General features: G+C 40.9%; 1 protein-coding gene across 1 annotated transcript; it reads right to left on the bottom strand.

Annotated features, from left to right (window-relative positions):
• Positions 1-728: 728 nt before the first annotated feature.
• On the bottom strand, positions 729-12,504 carry LOC113766380. Its single transcript, XM_027310577.1, has 4 exons — positions 12,117-12,504; positions 9,929-12,019; positions 1,376-1,641; positions 729-791 (listed from the first exon to the last, which is right to left on the bottom strand). Exons 1-4 carry the CDS (start codon positions 12,502-12,504, stop codon positions 729-731), a joined length of 2,808 nt encoding a protein of 935 aa, XP_027166378.1.
• Between the last annotated feature and the right edge of the window lie 1,365 nt (positions 12,505-13,869).

Below are 13,869 nucleotides of genomic sequence, written 5' to 3' on the forward strand. Positions count from 1 at the left end.
AAATCACCTCTTCAATTGGCGCCGTCTATGAGAAGCCGAGGATATCTTAGAATGAAACCCACGCGTTCTACGAGCAGAAAGGCTCTCACCATTGGAGCTAATTCCAATGCCGCAGCTCAACAGGAAAATGTCCCAGAAGGACAGGAGTCCCCAGTTACTCGGCCTGCAAATAAAGAAGCCATGACTCGTATTGCTGAGTTTGTAAATGAGAACCTTAACATCTTCGAAGAATTAGCTAGATATTTTAAGAGGCAAGTCAAACAAAAGGCCAAGTCCTCTAAAAGGAAATCAGATGGGTCCCCCGAAGGCCCATTCGATGAGGAATTCGAGGGAAGGCACTTCATCAGGAGCACCCCGAAGCGAGCCTCTTCTAAGGCTGCTTCCAGAATTGCCTTCATAACTAAGGCATTCTCATGGGGTTTGCTGGGGAAGCGGGTTGAGGAAGAACCTGGGCATTTGGAAAGGCCAGGAGTTGATTACATGAGGGCTCCACCTTTCACGGATGACATCAATGAGGAAAGGCTTCCCCAAACTTCAAGCTCCCCTCAATATCTTCTTATGATGGCCGAGGTGATCCTGAAGACCATATTCATGCCTTCATCTCAGTTTTCCGATTATATTGTATACCCGACCCAGTCATTTGTCAGGCTTTTCCAGTATTCCTCCAGGGGACTGCTCGAAAATGGTTCTGTGATTTAGAATCTAGGAGCATATCCACCCTAGGAGAACTAGTGGAGAGATTTCTCCATCGATTTGTATCCTCCAGACCGATGACCAGGATCTCGGCTTACCTGCTAACCATACAGTAGAATCTGGGAGAGTCACTTTGGTCATATGTACAAAGGTTTCACGAGAAAAGTGTGCAGATACCTGATCCCAATAAGGAGATAACAATAGCTGCCTTTACCCACGGGTTCGTTGCCGAGGTGTTTAATATAGGAATACACAAGAAGTATCCTCGCACACTCCAGGAGCTCTGGTTGAAGGTTGAAAAAGGCATACAGGTCGAAAACCTCAACCGTATGAAAAAGAGGTCCAAACAACTCGCTCGGGAACTGATTCCCGAAGAAGGAAGGAAACCAACCGAAATGAGGCAGGTACCACTGGCGGATTCCAAAGCCCCAGTCAGGATTGCCGAAGTGTGTTTGATAGGATAGTCAAGGGGAAGTCGTCTATCCTTGATTCTGAGCTAATTTCTTTAAACACCACCTGGTCCCGAGTACTCTCCGTAATGGAGCAGAATAACCTAGGGCGTGTCCTCCCGAAGATGTTCGGAAATAAAAACAAAAGGAACTCCAATCTCTACTATCTGTACTACCGTGACATCGCGCACGAGATGAAAGATTGCAATGACCTCAAAAGAGAGATAGAGCACCTCATCAAGCAGGGGCACTTGAAGCAGTTCATTCGCCAAGATGGAGGATGTCAACGGAGCGACCCTCGTCGTGAAAGCCGAAATGATCAACGGCGAGGTGACCAAAGGGGGTCGAGAAGTAGCTGTTGACCCCTGGAGAATCCTAGGGAGACGAGGGGGCCTCCCCAAGACGGGTTCTCTGGTCATAGACTGGGATACGGGCCGAACATCACTGGGATCATCAACACCATTGCCGGAGGTCCAATGGGAGGAGACAGCCAAAACTCCTGAAAGAGGACCTACAGGCAAGCCAACCCTGATCAGGCCGAGCCGAGCTCTCGCCTATTCGAGATGATATCTTACGGCCCTAGCGATCCCGTCCCCACTGCCTCTAGCAACCATGAATCTCTGGTAATTGAGGTGCTCATTAATAATTACATAATCAAGAAAGTGTACGTCGACCCAGGGAGTTCGGTGGACGTTATGTATCTTCGGACCTTTGAGAAGTTGAAGTTGACCAGAGAGCAGCTCACCTCCGTGAGGACCCCCTGGTCAGGTTCGGGGGACACGTAGTATACCCTAAAGGGATGGTCAAACTGACGGTGACTGTGGGGCATCATCCCCGCTATCGTACCATCCCTGTCAACTTCGTTATGGTTAGAGCTGACTCCCCCTACAACCTGCTCATGGGCCGACCTACACTCAATGCTCTGCGTGCTGTATATTCTACGTATCATCTGAGTTTCAAATTTCCAATTCCGGCGGGCACGGCTGAGGTGAGCAGTGTCGCGCCCCATTTTTGAAAAATAAAATAAATGGTTTAAAAAGTGAATTTTGATGAAAAAAGAAAAATGGAAAAATATGGGTCTAAATGGGACTTGAAAATGCGACGATTTGACCCAAAATATAGTTTAAAAAGGGTTTTTTGAAATAAAAATCGGAGTCGCCACTTGGTATAGAGTTAAGATGTACCAAGTCACCTAAAATGAATTTTTTAAAGGAAAATGTAGAAAGAAACCCCTTTTAAATGACTCCTAGTCCACATAAACCAACGAAAAAGGTTCGGGAGTCACATTTGACGAAGGGGAAGGTAAGGATAAAATTCCAAGGCACCTCTTCGACCTAGCCAAGGCTAGTTGCGTGATTTAGTCAAAGATTTTCTTATTTTAACCAAAAGATTTATCACATTTGGACGTACTATATGAATGCAACCCTAGACCTAGAAGGGTATCGGGGGGTCAAAATTTCTCTTCAAAACTTGAATGGTGCCAATCACATTAATTGTGATGCCCAATAATGACCCTTTGGAGAGGTCACGAATAATGCAAAAAATATGACTCTAAGAAAAGAAAAGGAATAAAATAGAAATATACATGTTTTAAAGGAATGCATCATGTCGGGTACGGGGGACTAATGTTCGTGACTCAATTTTCCCTTTTAATAGAGCGAATACGAGCGTGCTAAGGGTAGAAAAGCCAAACTCGTCCATATCCCATATCCAAGGGTTATTCCCTAATCTAATCAAGCAAATGCACTACCCTAACCCTATTTCTAGAATGAAATGCAATTCTAATGTCATGTATCATGCATAGGGGTATATATATATAGGGAAATTAGGGATAAGGGTTATACGTATAAGGGGGACATCATACAAAATGATAAAAGGCCCTAAAAAGTGAAAATATGCATGAAACGAAGTGTTTTTATCATGCAATCATGATCTAACGCGCGAAGGGCTCCTAATGGTCTAGCGTTGGACTAGTCCTTCACTAACGCTCTCTCACAAGCATTGGACTTGCAAGAGCTCGAGGGGACAACCATGACTAGCATTGGACTAGCCACGATTACGTGCATTTGCATCCATCATATACATATAAGTAATGTGCATAATTAAAGCAAGTAGACATGTGAGCACGTAATTCACATAACACATAAGCATGCATATCTAGATGCCAAGACCTAAGAAAGCGATTAAACACATAGCACATAGACATGCAAAACACACAAGGCAATTAAGGCCCTAACTATTACATTTTTTGGGGGAAGGCCTACTACAATCTAAAAGGGGAAATAGAAGGAATAAAACAATTAAATCCCTAACTATTACAATTTTGGCATTCGAGTGCCTCCCAAATGACGAAATTGAACTAAAATTAAAGCAAAACTAAGCAACTAAAGAAATAAATAAGGTAAAAATGAAATAAACACTTAAAGTCATGCAATTGCACACATAAGACACATATATGCACATAGGGTCAAATAAAGTCAAGAAATGAAGGATAGAGTGTACCTCCCTTGCAATGGTAATCAAAGGAAGGAAAAAAAATGGCTTCAAAACAATAAAAGGGTCAAGGTACCACTTTAATTAAGAAGTAATCACAAGCAATAGGGATAAGCATGAAATTGAATCAATCAAAGGCACTTAAAAGGAGGCGAACAACCCATGCTTAAGAAATTAAAACAAGTAGAGACTTGCTTGTAAAAGTCGAAGAATTTCGAGGGGTCAATTCATTGAACATTAAGAGTCTAAAAGGAACGAAATTCAAATTAATGGCTTAAGATAAAAAACTACCAATCAAATGACAAAAACTCACAAAAATAAATGAAAAGCTATTCACCATGATTGCACAACAAAAATGCCAAAAATTCCAAAAAAAAAACAAATTAACTATAAATCTAGAAAAAGTTATTAGACCCTTCCAATTCATCCTACAACTCCTTAAGAATCTACCCAAAACAAGTCAAGACATATTAAAGAGAAAATGGCATGTTAAGGGGATTAAATTAATTAAGTTTTCCAATTAATTGGGCCATAGAAGCATTAGATAGAAGCCAAGGGGTTGGAGTGTAATTTTTCTTTGTTTTCCATGCATGCACACGTAGAAGAAGCTTTCTGCAATTCCATTCCCAGACCACGCAATCTCTGCAACTCCCTTCATCTAGCCAAGATGTACTCATACAAAAGCAACCCAAACTAACTTAAACATCTGCTGAGACTTCAAACCAAATTCACAAAATGAGAATTAATGATCCCAACCATCATCTTACAATCAAGAACAAAATAAAAGACTCAACATTCATAGCAAACATAGCTCCAGATTCTCGGATGAAGGCGAATTGACAACTTTTATTCGAAAGACACAAATGAAAGGACAGTGGCAACCAAACAGAAAATGGAGTAACTAAATGTTTCCAAGTTGCAGGCAACGCCTGTTGCTGCAACAAACAAATGCCTTTAAATTACGGCAAGCATAAACACGGCATCACCATCCCGTAGCAAACAGCCCACATGAAAACTAAGGCAAGCATGAACTTCAGCAAGCAAGAGAAAGAAAGAAAGGAAAACAAAGTCTGTCCAGATGCAAAGGTTCAAATTTTTCATGCATGCAATGCAAAGCCTTCGACCAACCGAAGCAACTTTGCTTCCATCATTTCTGCTGCGAACTCGCAGCTTGTTGACAACCCAGAAAGATGTCCAACGCTATAAACAAGACCCAAGCCTCATCAATTCCTCTACAACCATCACCAACATAAGATTGAGCATTCAAACAAAGTGAGGAAATCCAATTTCGTGGGCTGTTACAGGACGAAAGCAAAGCAGCAAAACATGGCAAAAAAAAATGCAGCTTTCTTTCAATCAAACAAGAATTCCAAATTCTCATCTTAACAGCATACCAGTGATAAAAGACTTCTTGGGCTAGATTAAGGCAATAAAAATAATCCAAAGCACAGAGCAGTAGGAAAAATCCAAGACTTCATGCATCAAAAAAAAGAACTATAAGCACCAGTAGCTTTATAATGCGACTGAATGTAAAATTGCGGCAAAGGCGAAATGACACTCACGGCAAGCATGCCCACAGCCCGCTATCGCGACAACTGAACACCAAAGTGAATACAAACTTCAAGCAACCAAGCACCTCAGTATGGACCAAACATGCTTTCTACTTTTCTTCACAAAGATCAGAAGGAAAACCATGCGGCCCTAGCAAAATTTCTGAAGCTTATTTGATACTTTAATATTTAGCAGTCTCACGCAATAGCAACAAGTTTTTACAGCTACAAGTATTCAATCATACCCAGACCGTCAAAATTTAAAAACTTTGGAAACATCAGAGATCACCAAAAGAACCCATGGAACACATCTATTTGATCTTGGGAAAAAAAAAATGTAAAGCTGATGGTTTTAGGTTTCCAAATTTTCATACCAGCTCAAAACGCAACCCACGCACCGCCACAAGACTTGACCTTTCAACTCACAAACGAAGAAACAACTCTTGGTGAACATGAAACAAAAGGGGCGGAAGAGTAGACAACCAAAGCAGTGATCTTTCCATAAGCAAAATCACGAAACACATGCTTTCTTTTTTTGTTAACAAAATAATCAAGAGTCTGCGTTTCAAAGAGATACTGAGATTTAAAGGAGAGGAACTACTTACAGTACTCAGGCCTTCTTGATGAAGATCTGCCGCTACTAGTGGCGTGAAGGTTAGCAATTCCGGTGGCTCTCCTCGCCCAACCTTCCTTTTTCCCTTTTCTTTTCCAGAAGCTTTTTTTCTGTTTTCTATTCCCTGCCTTTCCTTTTCTTTTCCTCAGACTTCCAGCCGTCCCCCTTCTCTAGCTTTCTGATCTCTTTCTCCTTTCTCGAAGTTCCCCTCCCCTCTCGTTTTCCTCTCCAGCTCTCTATTTTCTTTTTCTATTCTGCTTACTCTCCCTCGGTCTCACTCAGCCGTCATAAAAAAACCCCCTCCTCTTTGCCGTCCCTCCTTTCTTTTATATGGCTCCAGAAAACTAAACCCTCTCAGCAATGGTTTGGATGAAGTGACTGCATTTTGGGGAACCATCTGATGGTTCTTGATACTCAACCATTGAGATTTCTAGACTAAGCCAGGTGGTCTGTACTGTGATCATCGGACGGAGCCAAACCAAGGCCAAATGGCCGAGAACTGTGGCTGCAATTTTTTTCTGCTGCGGCCGAAACCAAAACGTGGATTTTTTTTTTTCAATAAAAAGAAATAAAACATCTTTTCTAATTTTCTCTTTTGGCAAATTTTATTCTAAAAAGTCTTACAATAAACAATAAAAAATAAATAGCTAAAAGAGTAAAAATGAATACAAAATAAAATAAAAATAAAAATGATAAAAATAATAATCTATAAATACTGAAATGCTTATACAAATGCTAAAAATCTAAGAACTAAAATCATGGAATTAAGAGAACTATTACTAAAAATAAAAATAAAATTAGGATAAAAAATTATTTTAAAATTTGGTGTCTACAGTTTGCCCCTCTTTGTCTGAGTTTTGAAAAAACTTGAGACAAAGAAATAGACACCAAATACTTACCTGTGTTATTCGGCTGCAGCTATTTGAACAACTGACACTTTTGAAATGAGGACTGACCCTTTTTAATGAGACTGACTCGGACGAGAAATTTAAAATGGACTGACCAAACAGAAAATTTAAACGGGACTGACCCGAACAAGAAATTTAAAACGGGATTGACTCGCAACAGAGAATTTAAAATCGGGACTGACCCGAAACAGGAATTTAAAATCGGGACTGACCCGAGGGGACTGACCCCAACAGAAATTTAAAATCGGGACTGACCCGAGGGGACTGACCCCAACATGCAATTTAAAATCGGGACTGACCCGAGGGGACTGACCCGAACAGAAATTTAAAATCGGGACTGACCCCAACAAGAAATTTAAAATCGGGACTGACCCGAGACAGAAATTTAAAATCGGAACTGACCCGAGGGGACTGACCCCAACATAAAATTAAAATCGGGATTGACCCGAGGGGACTGACCTGTATGCCTTTTTCAACCTTCAACCAGAGCTCCTGGAGTGTGCGAGGATACTTCTTGTGTATTCCTATATTAAACACCTCGGCAACGAACCCGTGGGTAAAGGCAGCTATTGTTATCTCCTTATTGGGATCAGGTATCTGCGGCCGAAACCAAAACGTGGATTTTTTTTTTTCAATAAAAAGAAATAAAACATCTTTTCTAATTTTCTCTTTTGGCAAATTTTATTCTAAAAAGTCTTACAATAAACAATAAAAAGTAATAGCTAAAAGAGTAAAAATGAATACAAATAAAATAAAAATAAAAATGATAAAAATAATAATCTATAAATACTGAAATGCTTATACAAATGCTAAAATCTAAGAACTAAAATCATGAATTGAGAGAACTATTACTAAAAAAAAATAAAATTAGGATAAAAATTATTTAAATTTGGTGTCTACAGTTTGCCCCTGTTTGTCTGAGTTTTGGAAAAATTGAGACAAAGAAGTAGACACCAAATACTTACCTGTGTTATTCGGCTGCAGCTATTTGACAACTGACGCTTTTGAAATGAGGACTGACCCTTTTTAATGAGACTGACTCAACGAGAAATTTAAATGGACTGACCAAACAGAAAATTTAAACGGGACTTTAAAACGGGATTGACCCGAACAAGAACAAGAAATTTAAAACGGGACTGACCCGAACAAATTTAAAAGGGGACTGACCCCGACAGGAATTTAAATCGGGACTGACCCGGGCGACTGACCCAAACAAGAAATTTAAAACGGGACTGACTCGAACAAGAAATTTAAAATCGGGACTGACCCGAGACAGGAAATTTAAAATCAGGACTGACCCGAGACAGGAAATTTAAAAATCGGGACTGACCCGAGACAAGGAAATTTAAAATCGGGACTGACCCGAGACAGGAAATTTAAACGGGTGAAACAGGAAATTTAAAATCGGGACTGACCCGAGACAAAAATTTAAAATCGGGACTGACCCCAACATAAAATTAAAATCGGAACTGATCCGAGGGGAGTGACCCCAACAGAAATTTAAAATCGGGACTGACCCGAGGTCAGTCCCAACATGCAATTTAAAATCGGGACTGACCCGAGGGGACTGACCCCAACAGAAATTTAAAATCGGGACTGACTCGAGACAGAAATTTAAAATCGGGACTGACCCGAGGCCTGAATTTTTCAGTTGGAAAAGTTCCAGTATGCTTACCGTTTGGTTGTGCCTTTGATGAAACTTGCTTGCAACTTGTCCAATCCACCTTTGTTTGCCGGAAAACTTTCCGATACCGACTCCAGTGTGAGATGTGTTTGTTTCCCTCTATGCATGAAATTTTCTGCACAAATGAAAGAATAAAAAAATTGCCACCATCATTTGATCCGGTTCCCTTTGAGAATCGTGTAAACATGAGTCTTTTGCTGCCTTTGTCAACTTTTGTTGTGGTATCTGATTTAGTTGAATTATTACTTCAAAGACTTTCTGATTCTTCTCAGACTGACCAAAGATGATTGAATCCAAAGTATGCTTTGCACAAATCACGGGGATTGTCATTTTACTAAAATTCAATGATGCAAAAGTGATGTATGTAAAATAATTTCACATGTCATGCTGGGATGAATATGCAACAGGATGCAAACGCGATCAATCATGCCTAAACCCATGAAAATGTCATGAATACAAATATTTGAGGGAAAATGAATTTTAAAAGAATGTATTAGCAAAAGATTATCTATTCAAAGTGAAACACAGCTTTTGGCCAACAGATGTCATATTCGAATCTCCGGATATCTTTGTTCCGGAATTCAATATTGACGGAAGTGTTACAAAAACGAAGAGAAATCTGAATGAACCAAGTCACCAGCTGCTCCTCCTCGTGCTTGTTCGTTGTAGAACCCTACCTTGGCGCCCTTTCGGGTTTTCACCAAGGTTGCCCCCACCCTTTTTTGCTTTTGTTTTGTTTTGTTTTTTTTTTTCTTTTTTTTTTGAGGTGCCTTTCGGGTTTTCACATAAGGAACAAAGGAAAAACTCGACCATGATCGACTCAAGAGGGCGAGTTGAAAAATTGCTGGCATCAGTAAAATGCGCTTCCCTTATCAGTTTAGGTGAAGGCATTATGGACATCACTTGCCAGTGATTAGCGAACCTCTTAATAGAAATACCGCAAGTGACGAAAGCCAGGATTTTGGGCTTTTGTAATGATGTCAGGTGGGGTGTTTTCAAGAAGGGTTGAAGCTTGAAAGCAAAAATTTTAATGAAAAGTTTGAAATAACCTGAGATTGCATCATTTTAAAATCATCTCCAATTTTGAACGAAAACTGAGGAAAATTTGCCCTAGTTTGATTGGATTTCTCTCCTTGCATTTTGTATTGCATTTTCCTTACCTTTGCATTTTTCTAAATTTGCCCCAGTGTGGGGTTTTCCTCTCTTGTTGTCTTTTTTCTTTCTCACAATAAATCTGCCACAGTGTGGGGTTTGCAATTTTCAGGGGTTGCCAAACGAAAATTATTAGTCTGATAGCTCAAAAGGGACGACTAGGGATTGAATGTCTCAAATGGAAAAGAAGACGGCCTGACTTGCATTTCATCATTTGCACGAATTTCTAAAAGGAGTTTTGCATAATCAAATGAAGAATTTCTTGCACATGTCTGAGTTGATAGGTTGAGGAAATGTTTGTCCATCCATTTCTGCCAGAATGAGGGCTCCGCCAGATAATACCTTTTGGACAATGAATGGCCCTTGCCAATTCGAAGTAAATTTACCTTTGGCCTCATCTTGCATTGGCAAAATCCGCTTCAGCACTTTGTCGCCTTCCTCAAATGTACGCAAATGGACCTTCTTGTTATAGGCCCGGGCCATACGTCTTTGGTAACATTGGCCGTGACAAATGGCATTAAGCCGTTTTTCATCAATCAAAGATAGTTGTTCATGACGCTGCTTTATCCAATCAGCCTCCTCCAACTTGGTCTCCATTAGAATACGCAATGACGGGATTTCGACCTCGGCAGGTAGCACTGCTTCCATTCCATACATGAGCGAGTAGGGTGTTGCCCCAGTTGATGTTCGGATAGAAGTCCGATACGCCATTAGTGCATAAGGGAGATTTTCATGCCAGTCCCAATGCTTCTCAGTCATCTTGCGAATGATCTTTTTCAAATTCTTGTTTGCGGCCTCCACGGCTCCATTCATCTGCGGCCTATAGATGGCAGAGTTGCGATGTCTGATTTTGAGCTGTTCGCATAGCCCGTCCACCATGTCATTGTTGAGATTCTTGGCATTGTCTGTAATTAGTGTTTCCGACACCCCAAATCGGCATATGATGTGATCTCTTAAGAAATTCGCTACCACCTTCTTTGTCACGTGCTTGAATGATTCTGCTTCGACCCATTTGGTGAAGTACTCAATTGCTACCAATATAAATCGATGTCCATTTGAAGCAGGAGGATCGATTGTGCCAATCACATCCATAGCCCACATTGAGCAGGGCCACGGAGCAATCATGCTATGCAACTCGGTAGGAGGAGCGCGTATGACGTCGCCATGCATTTGACATTTAATACATCTCCGGACAAAATCTATGCAATCGCGTTCCATTGTAAGCCAAAAGTACCCGGTTCTCATGATTTTCCTCGCCAACAAATGTCCATTCATGTGAGGCCCGCAGACACCACTATGCACCTCCTTCATCATGTATTGAGATTCATCTTCATCGACGCACCTTGAGAGGTTCAAATCTGAGGTCCTTTTGTATAATACCTCTCCATTTAAGAAAAACTTCGAGGCCATTCTGCGCAGGAAACCCTTTTCATTCGCACTAGCTTCTGGAGGGTAAGACCCGATTTTGATGAAATCCGTAATATCATTGTACCAAGGGTTTTTGCCAAAAGAATTGTCTACAGCCCAACAATGAGCAGGCTTGTCTTGGAGTTGAATCTGGATAGGCTCGATTTCTAATTCGTCCGGATATTGTATCATAGAAGATAGGGTGGCCAAGGCATCTGCAAATGCATTTCGGGCTCGTGAGAGATGTCTGAACTCCAGGCTTTGAAATTGTCTAGCCAAATTAAGCAAATTACAGTGGTATGGCAGAATCTTTGAATCTTTGGTTACCCATTGCTTCAACGTTTGGTGCACAAGTAAATCCGAATCACTGAAGGCTATTAACTCCTTAACCTCCATTTTCAAAGCCATTTTAAGACCAAAAATACATGCTTCATATTCGGCCATGTTGTTCGTGCAAGCAAATTGCAATTTAGCGGCTCCAGGGTAATGCTTCCCTTCCGGAGATACAAGAACTGCTCCTATTCCGACTCCAAAAGAATTGGCTGCACCATCGAAAAATAATCTCCACCCAGGGCACTGCTCGCTCATGTCTTTCACGGCACCAACAAATAAGACCTTTTCATCAGGGAAATAGGTATGGAGTGGTTGATAATCATCGTCCTTTGGATTTTTTGCCAAATGATCGGCTATAGCTTGCCCCTTGACGGCCTTTTGCGAAGTGAAAACAATATCAAACTCTGAAAGAATCATCTGCCATTTGGCCAGACGCCCAGTTGGCATTGGCTTCTCCAAGAGGTATTTCAAAGGATCGGAACGGGAGATGAGATAGGTAGTATGACTTAGCAGGTAGTGTCTTAATTTTTGAGCCGCCCAGGCCAGAGCACAGCAGCTTTTCTCAATAAATGAATAATTAGCCTCATACTGCGTGAATTTCTTGCTAAGATAGTAAATGACTTGCTCTTTCCTTCCCGAGTCGGTGTGCTGCCCCAGAACACACCCTACTGCTCCGTCGAGCACAGATAAGTACATGATCAAAGGCCGCCCGGTTTGGGTGGCACTAGGACCGGAGGCTGCAGCAAATAATCTTTAATCTTGTCAAAAGCCTGTTGGCACTCCTCATTCCAATGCAACGGCACATTTTTTTTAACAACTTGAATAGTGGCTCACACGTCGCCGTTAATTGGGCAATGAATTTTCCAATGAAATTAATCTTCCCCAAAAAGCTTTTCACATCTTTCTGCGTTTTCGGCACTGGCATGTCTCGAATTGCCTTGATCTTTACCAGGTCTATTTCTATGCCCTTCTTGCTGACAATGAAGCCTAACAATTTACCAGCTGGTGCTCCAAAGGCGCACTTTGCAGGATTTAACTTCAATTTGTATTTTCGCAACCTTTCGAACAACTTCCTCAAGTCAACCAAATGGTCTTCGGCTTTCTTGGATTTGATTATAATGTCATTCACGTAGACCTCCATCTCTTTGTGGATCATGTCATGAAACAAGGTAGTCATAGTCCTTTGATAAGTAGCTCCAACATTCTTTAAACCAAACGGCATTATTCGATAGCAAAAGGTGCCCCAAGGGGTGATAAAAACAGTTTTTTCTCTATCCTCCTCAGCCATTAAGATCTGATGGTACCCAGCAAAACAATCACAGAAAGATTCAATTTCATGCCCGGCCGTGTTGTCTAGAATGATATGGATATTTGGCAAAGGAAAGTCATCTTTAGGGCTGGCCTTATTAAGGTCCCTATAATCAACACAGACTCGCACTTCTCCATTTTTCTTTAGAACAGGGACTGGATTGGAGAGCCAAACAGGGTAATGGGATACAATGATGATATTAGTCTTAAGCTGTTTTTCAATTTGCTCTTTTATTTTGAGGCTCATATCTGGTTTGAATTTACGGGGTTTTTGCTTCACTGGTGGAAAAGCTGGGTTTGTGGGTAATCTGTGCACTACTATATCAGTCAAAATGTCAGTCATATCGTCATAAGACCATGCAAACACATCTCGAAACATAGACAAAAATTCAATCATCTCCTCTTTCTGCTTTTTGTTCAAATGAATGCTGATTTGTATTTCCTTAACCTCGGTCTCAGTACCAATGTTAACAACTTCTGTTTCTTCCAGGTTCGATTTAGATTTCTCCTCATATTGTTCAAGATCTTTTGAAAAAGAATCAAACACTTCCTCACTATCACTCTCGCTTTGAAATTCGGATTCCGTAACTTCCAAGTCGTGAGTGATATAGAGATTGTCATCATCAGATTCCAGAACAGTGATATCCAAAGGGTCAAATAATTTTACTTTTGGCCATCTGAAAGAATTTAAGAAATTCGAGACAATAAGTAAATAGACACATAAATGAACGGTATGATAAAACAAACTATGCACTTTCATAAAACTTCAGATCAAAACAGAAACAAGGTAAAACATAAGTGCAAAAGATGCTTTCATTGAACTATTTACATATGCAAGAAAAGTTTTCATGAACTTTAATAAATAACAACCCCCTGTAGATTTATCGAAACTCCTTTTGCACGGGGAAGTACTCGGCGGTCCAGTTCTGTATAGCTCCTTGGGGAATGTCTGGGAATTCAGCATCATCTGACGGCCCATTTTCGGATATTGCTCCCACAAACAAATGAGTCAGGCTCGTCTCCAGTTCGTCAATTGGGCTAAACTCAGATGTAATGACTTCAGCTGGCTTTGGAAAGGTATAGCGTAATGGCGAAATGTCTAAAGCACCTAACTTGCCTTCCTTTTCTGCCCTTTTGTGCGCTTTCATCTCTTGTATATCCCTAGCAGTTGGATGGAATCCCAACCCAAATTGGTCCTTCTTTTCGATGAGTTCCACGGGCTTCAGCATGCCTTGCAGATTGCGTCCCAACCCCCTATCAAATTCATATCCTCCGCGAA

The sequence above is a fragment of the Coffea eugenioides genome, chromosome 3 (assembly GCF_003713205.1).
Source record: "Coffea eugenioides isolate CCC68of chromosome 3, Ceug_1.0, whole genome shotgun sequence".
NCBI lineage: Eukaryota > Viridiplantae > Streptophyta > Magnoliopsida > Gentianales > Rubiaceae > Coffea > Coffea eugenioides.

Coding starts and splice junctions, on each gene's coding strand:
- LOC113766380 (XM_027310577.1), bottom strand. CDS start 12,504: ATGCCGTTTGGTTTAAAGAATGTTGGAGCTACTTATCAAAGGACTATG. Junction 12,020..12,116: donor TGCCCAATTAACGGCGACGT/GTGAGCCACTAT, acceptor TATTTGCTGCAG/CCTCCGGTCCTAGTGCCACC. Junction 1,642..9,928: donor AATGCAAGATGAGGCCAAAG/GTAAATTTACTT, acceptor GTCCTCTTTCAG/GAGTTTTGGCTGTCTCCTCC.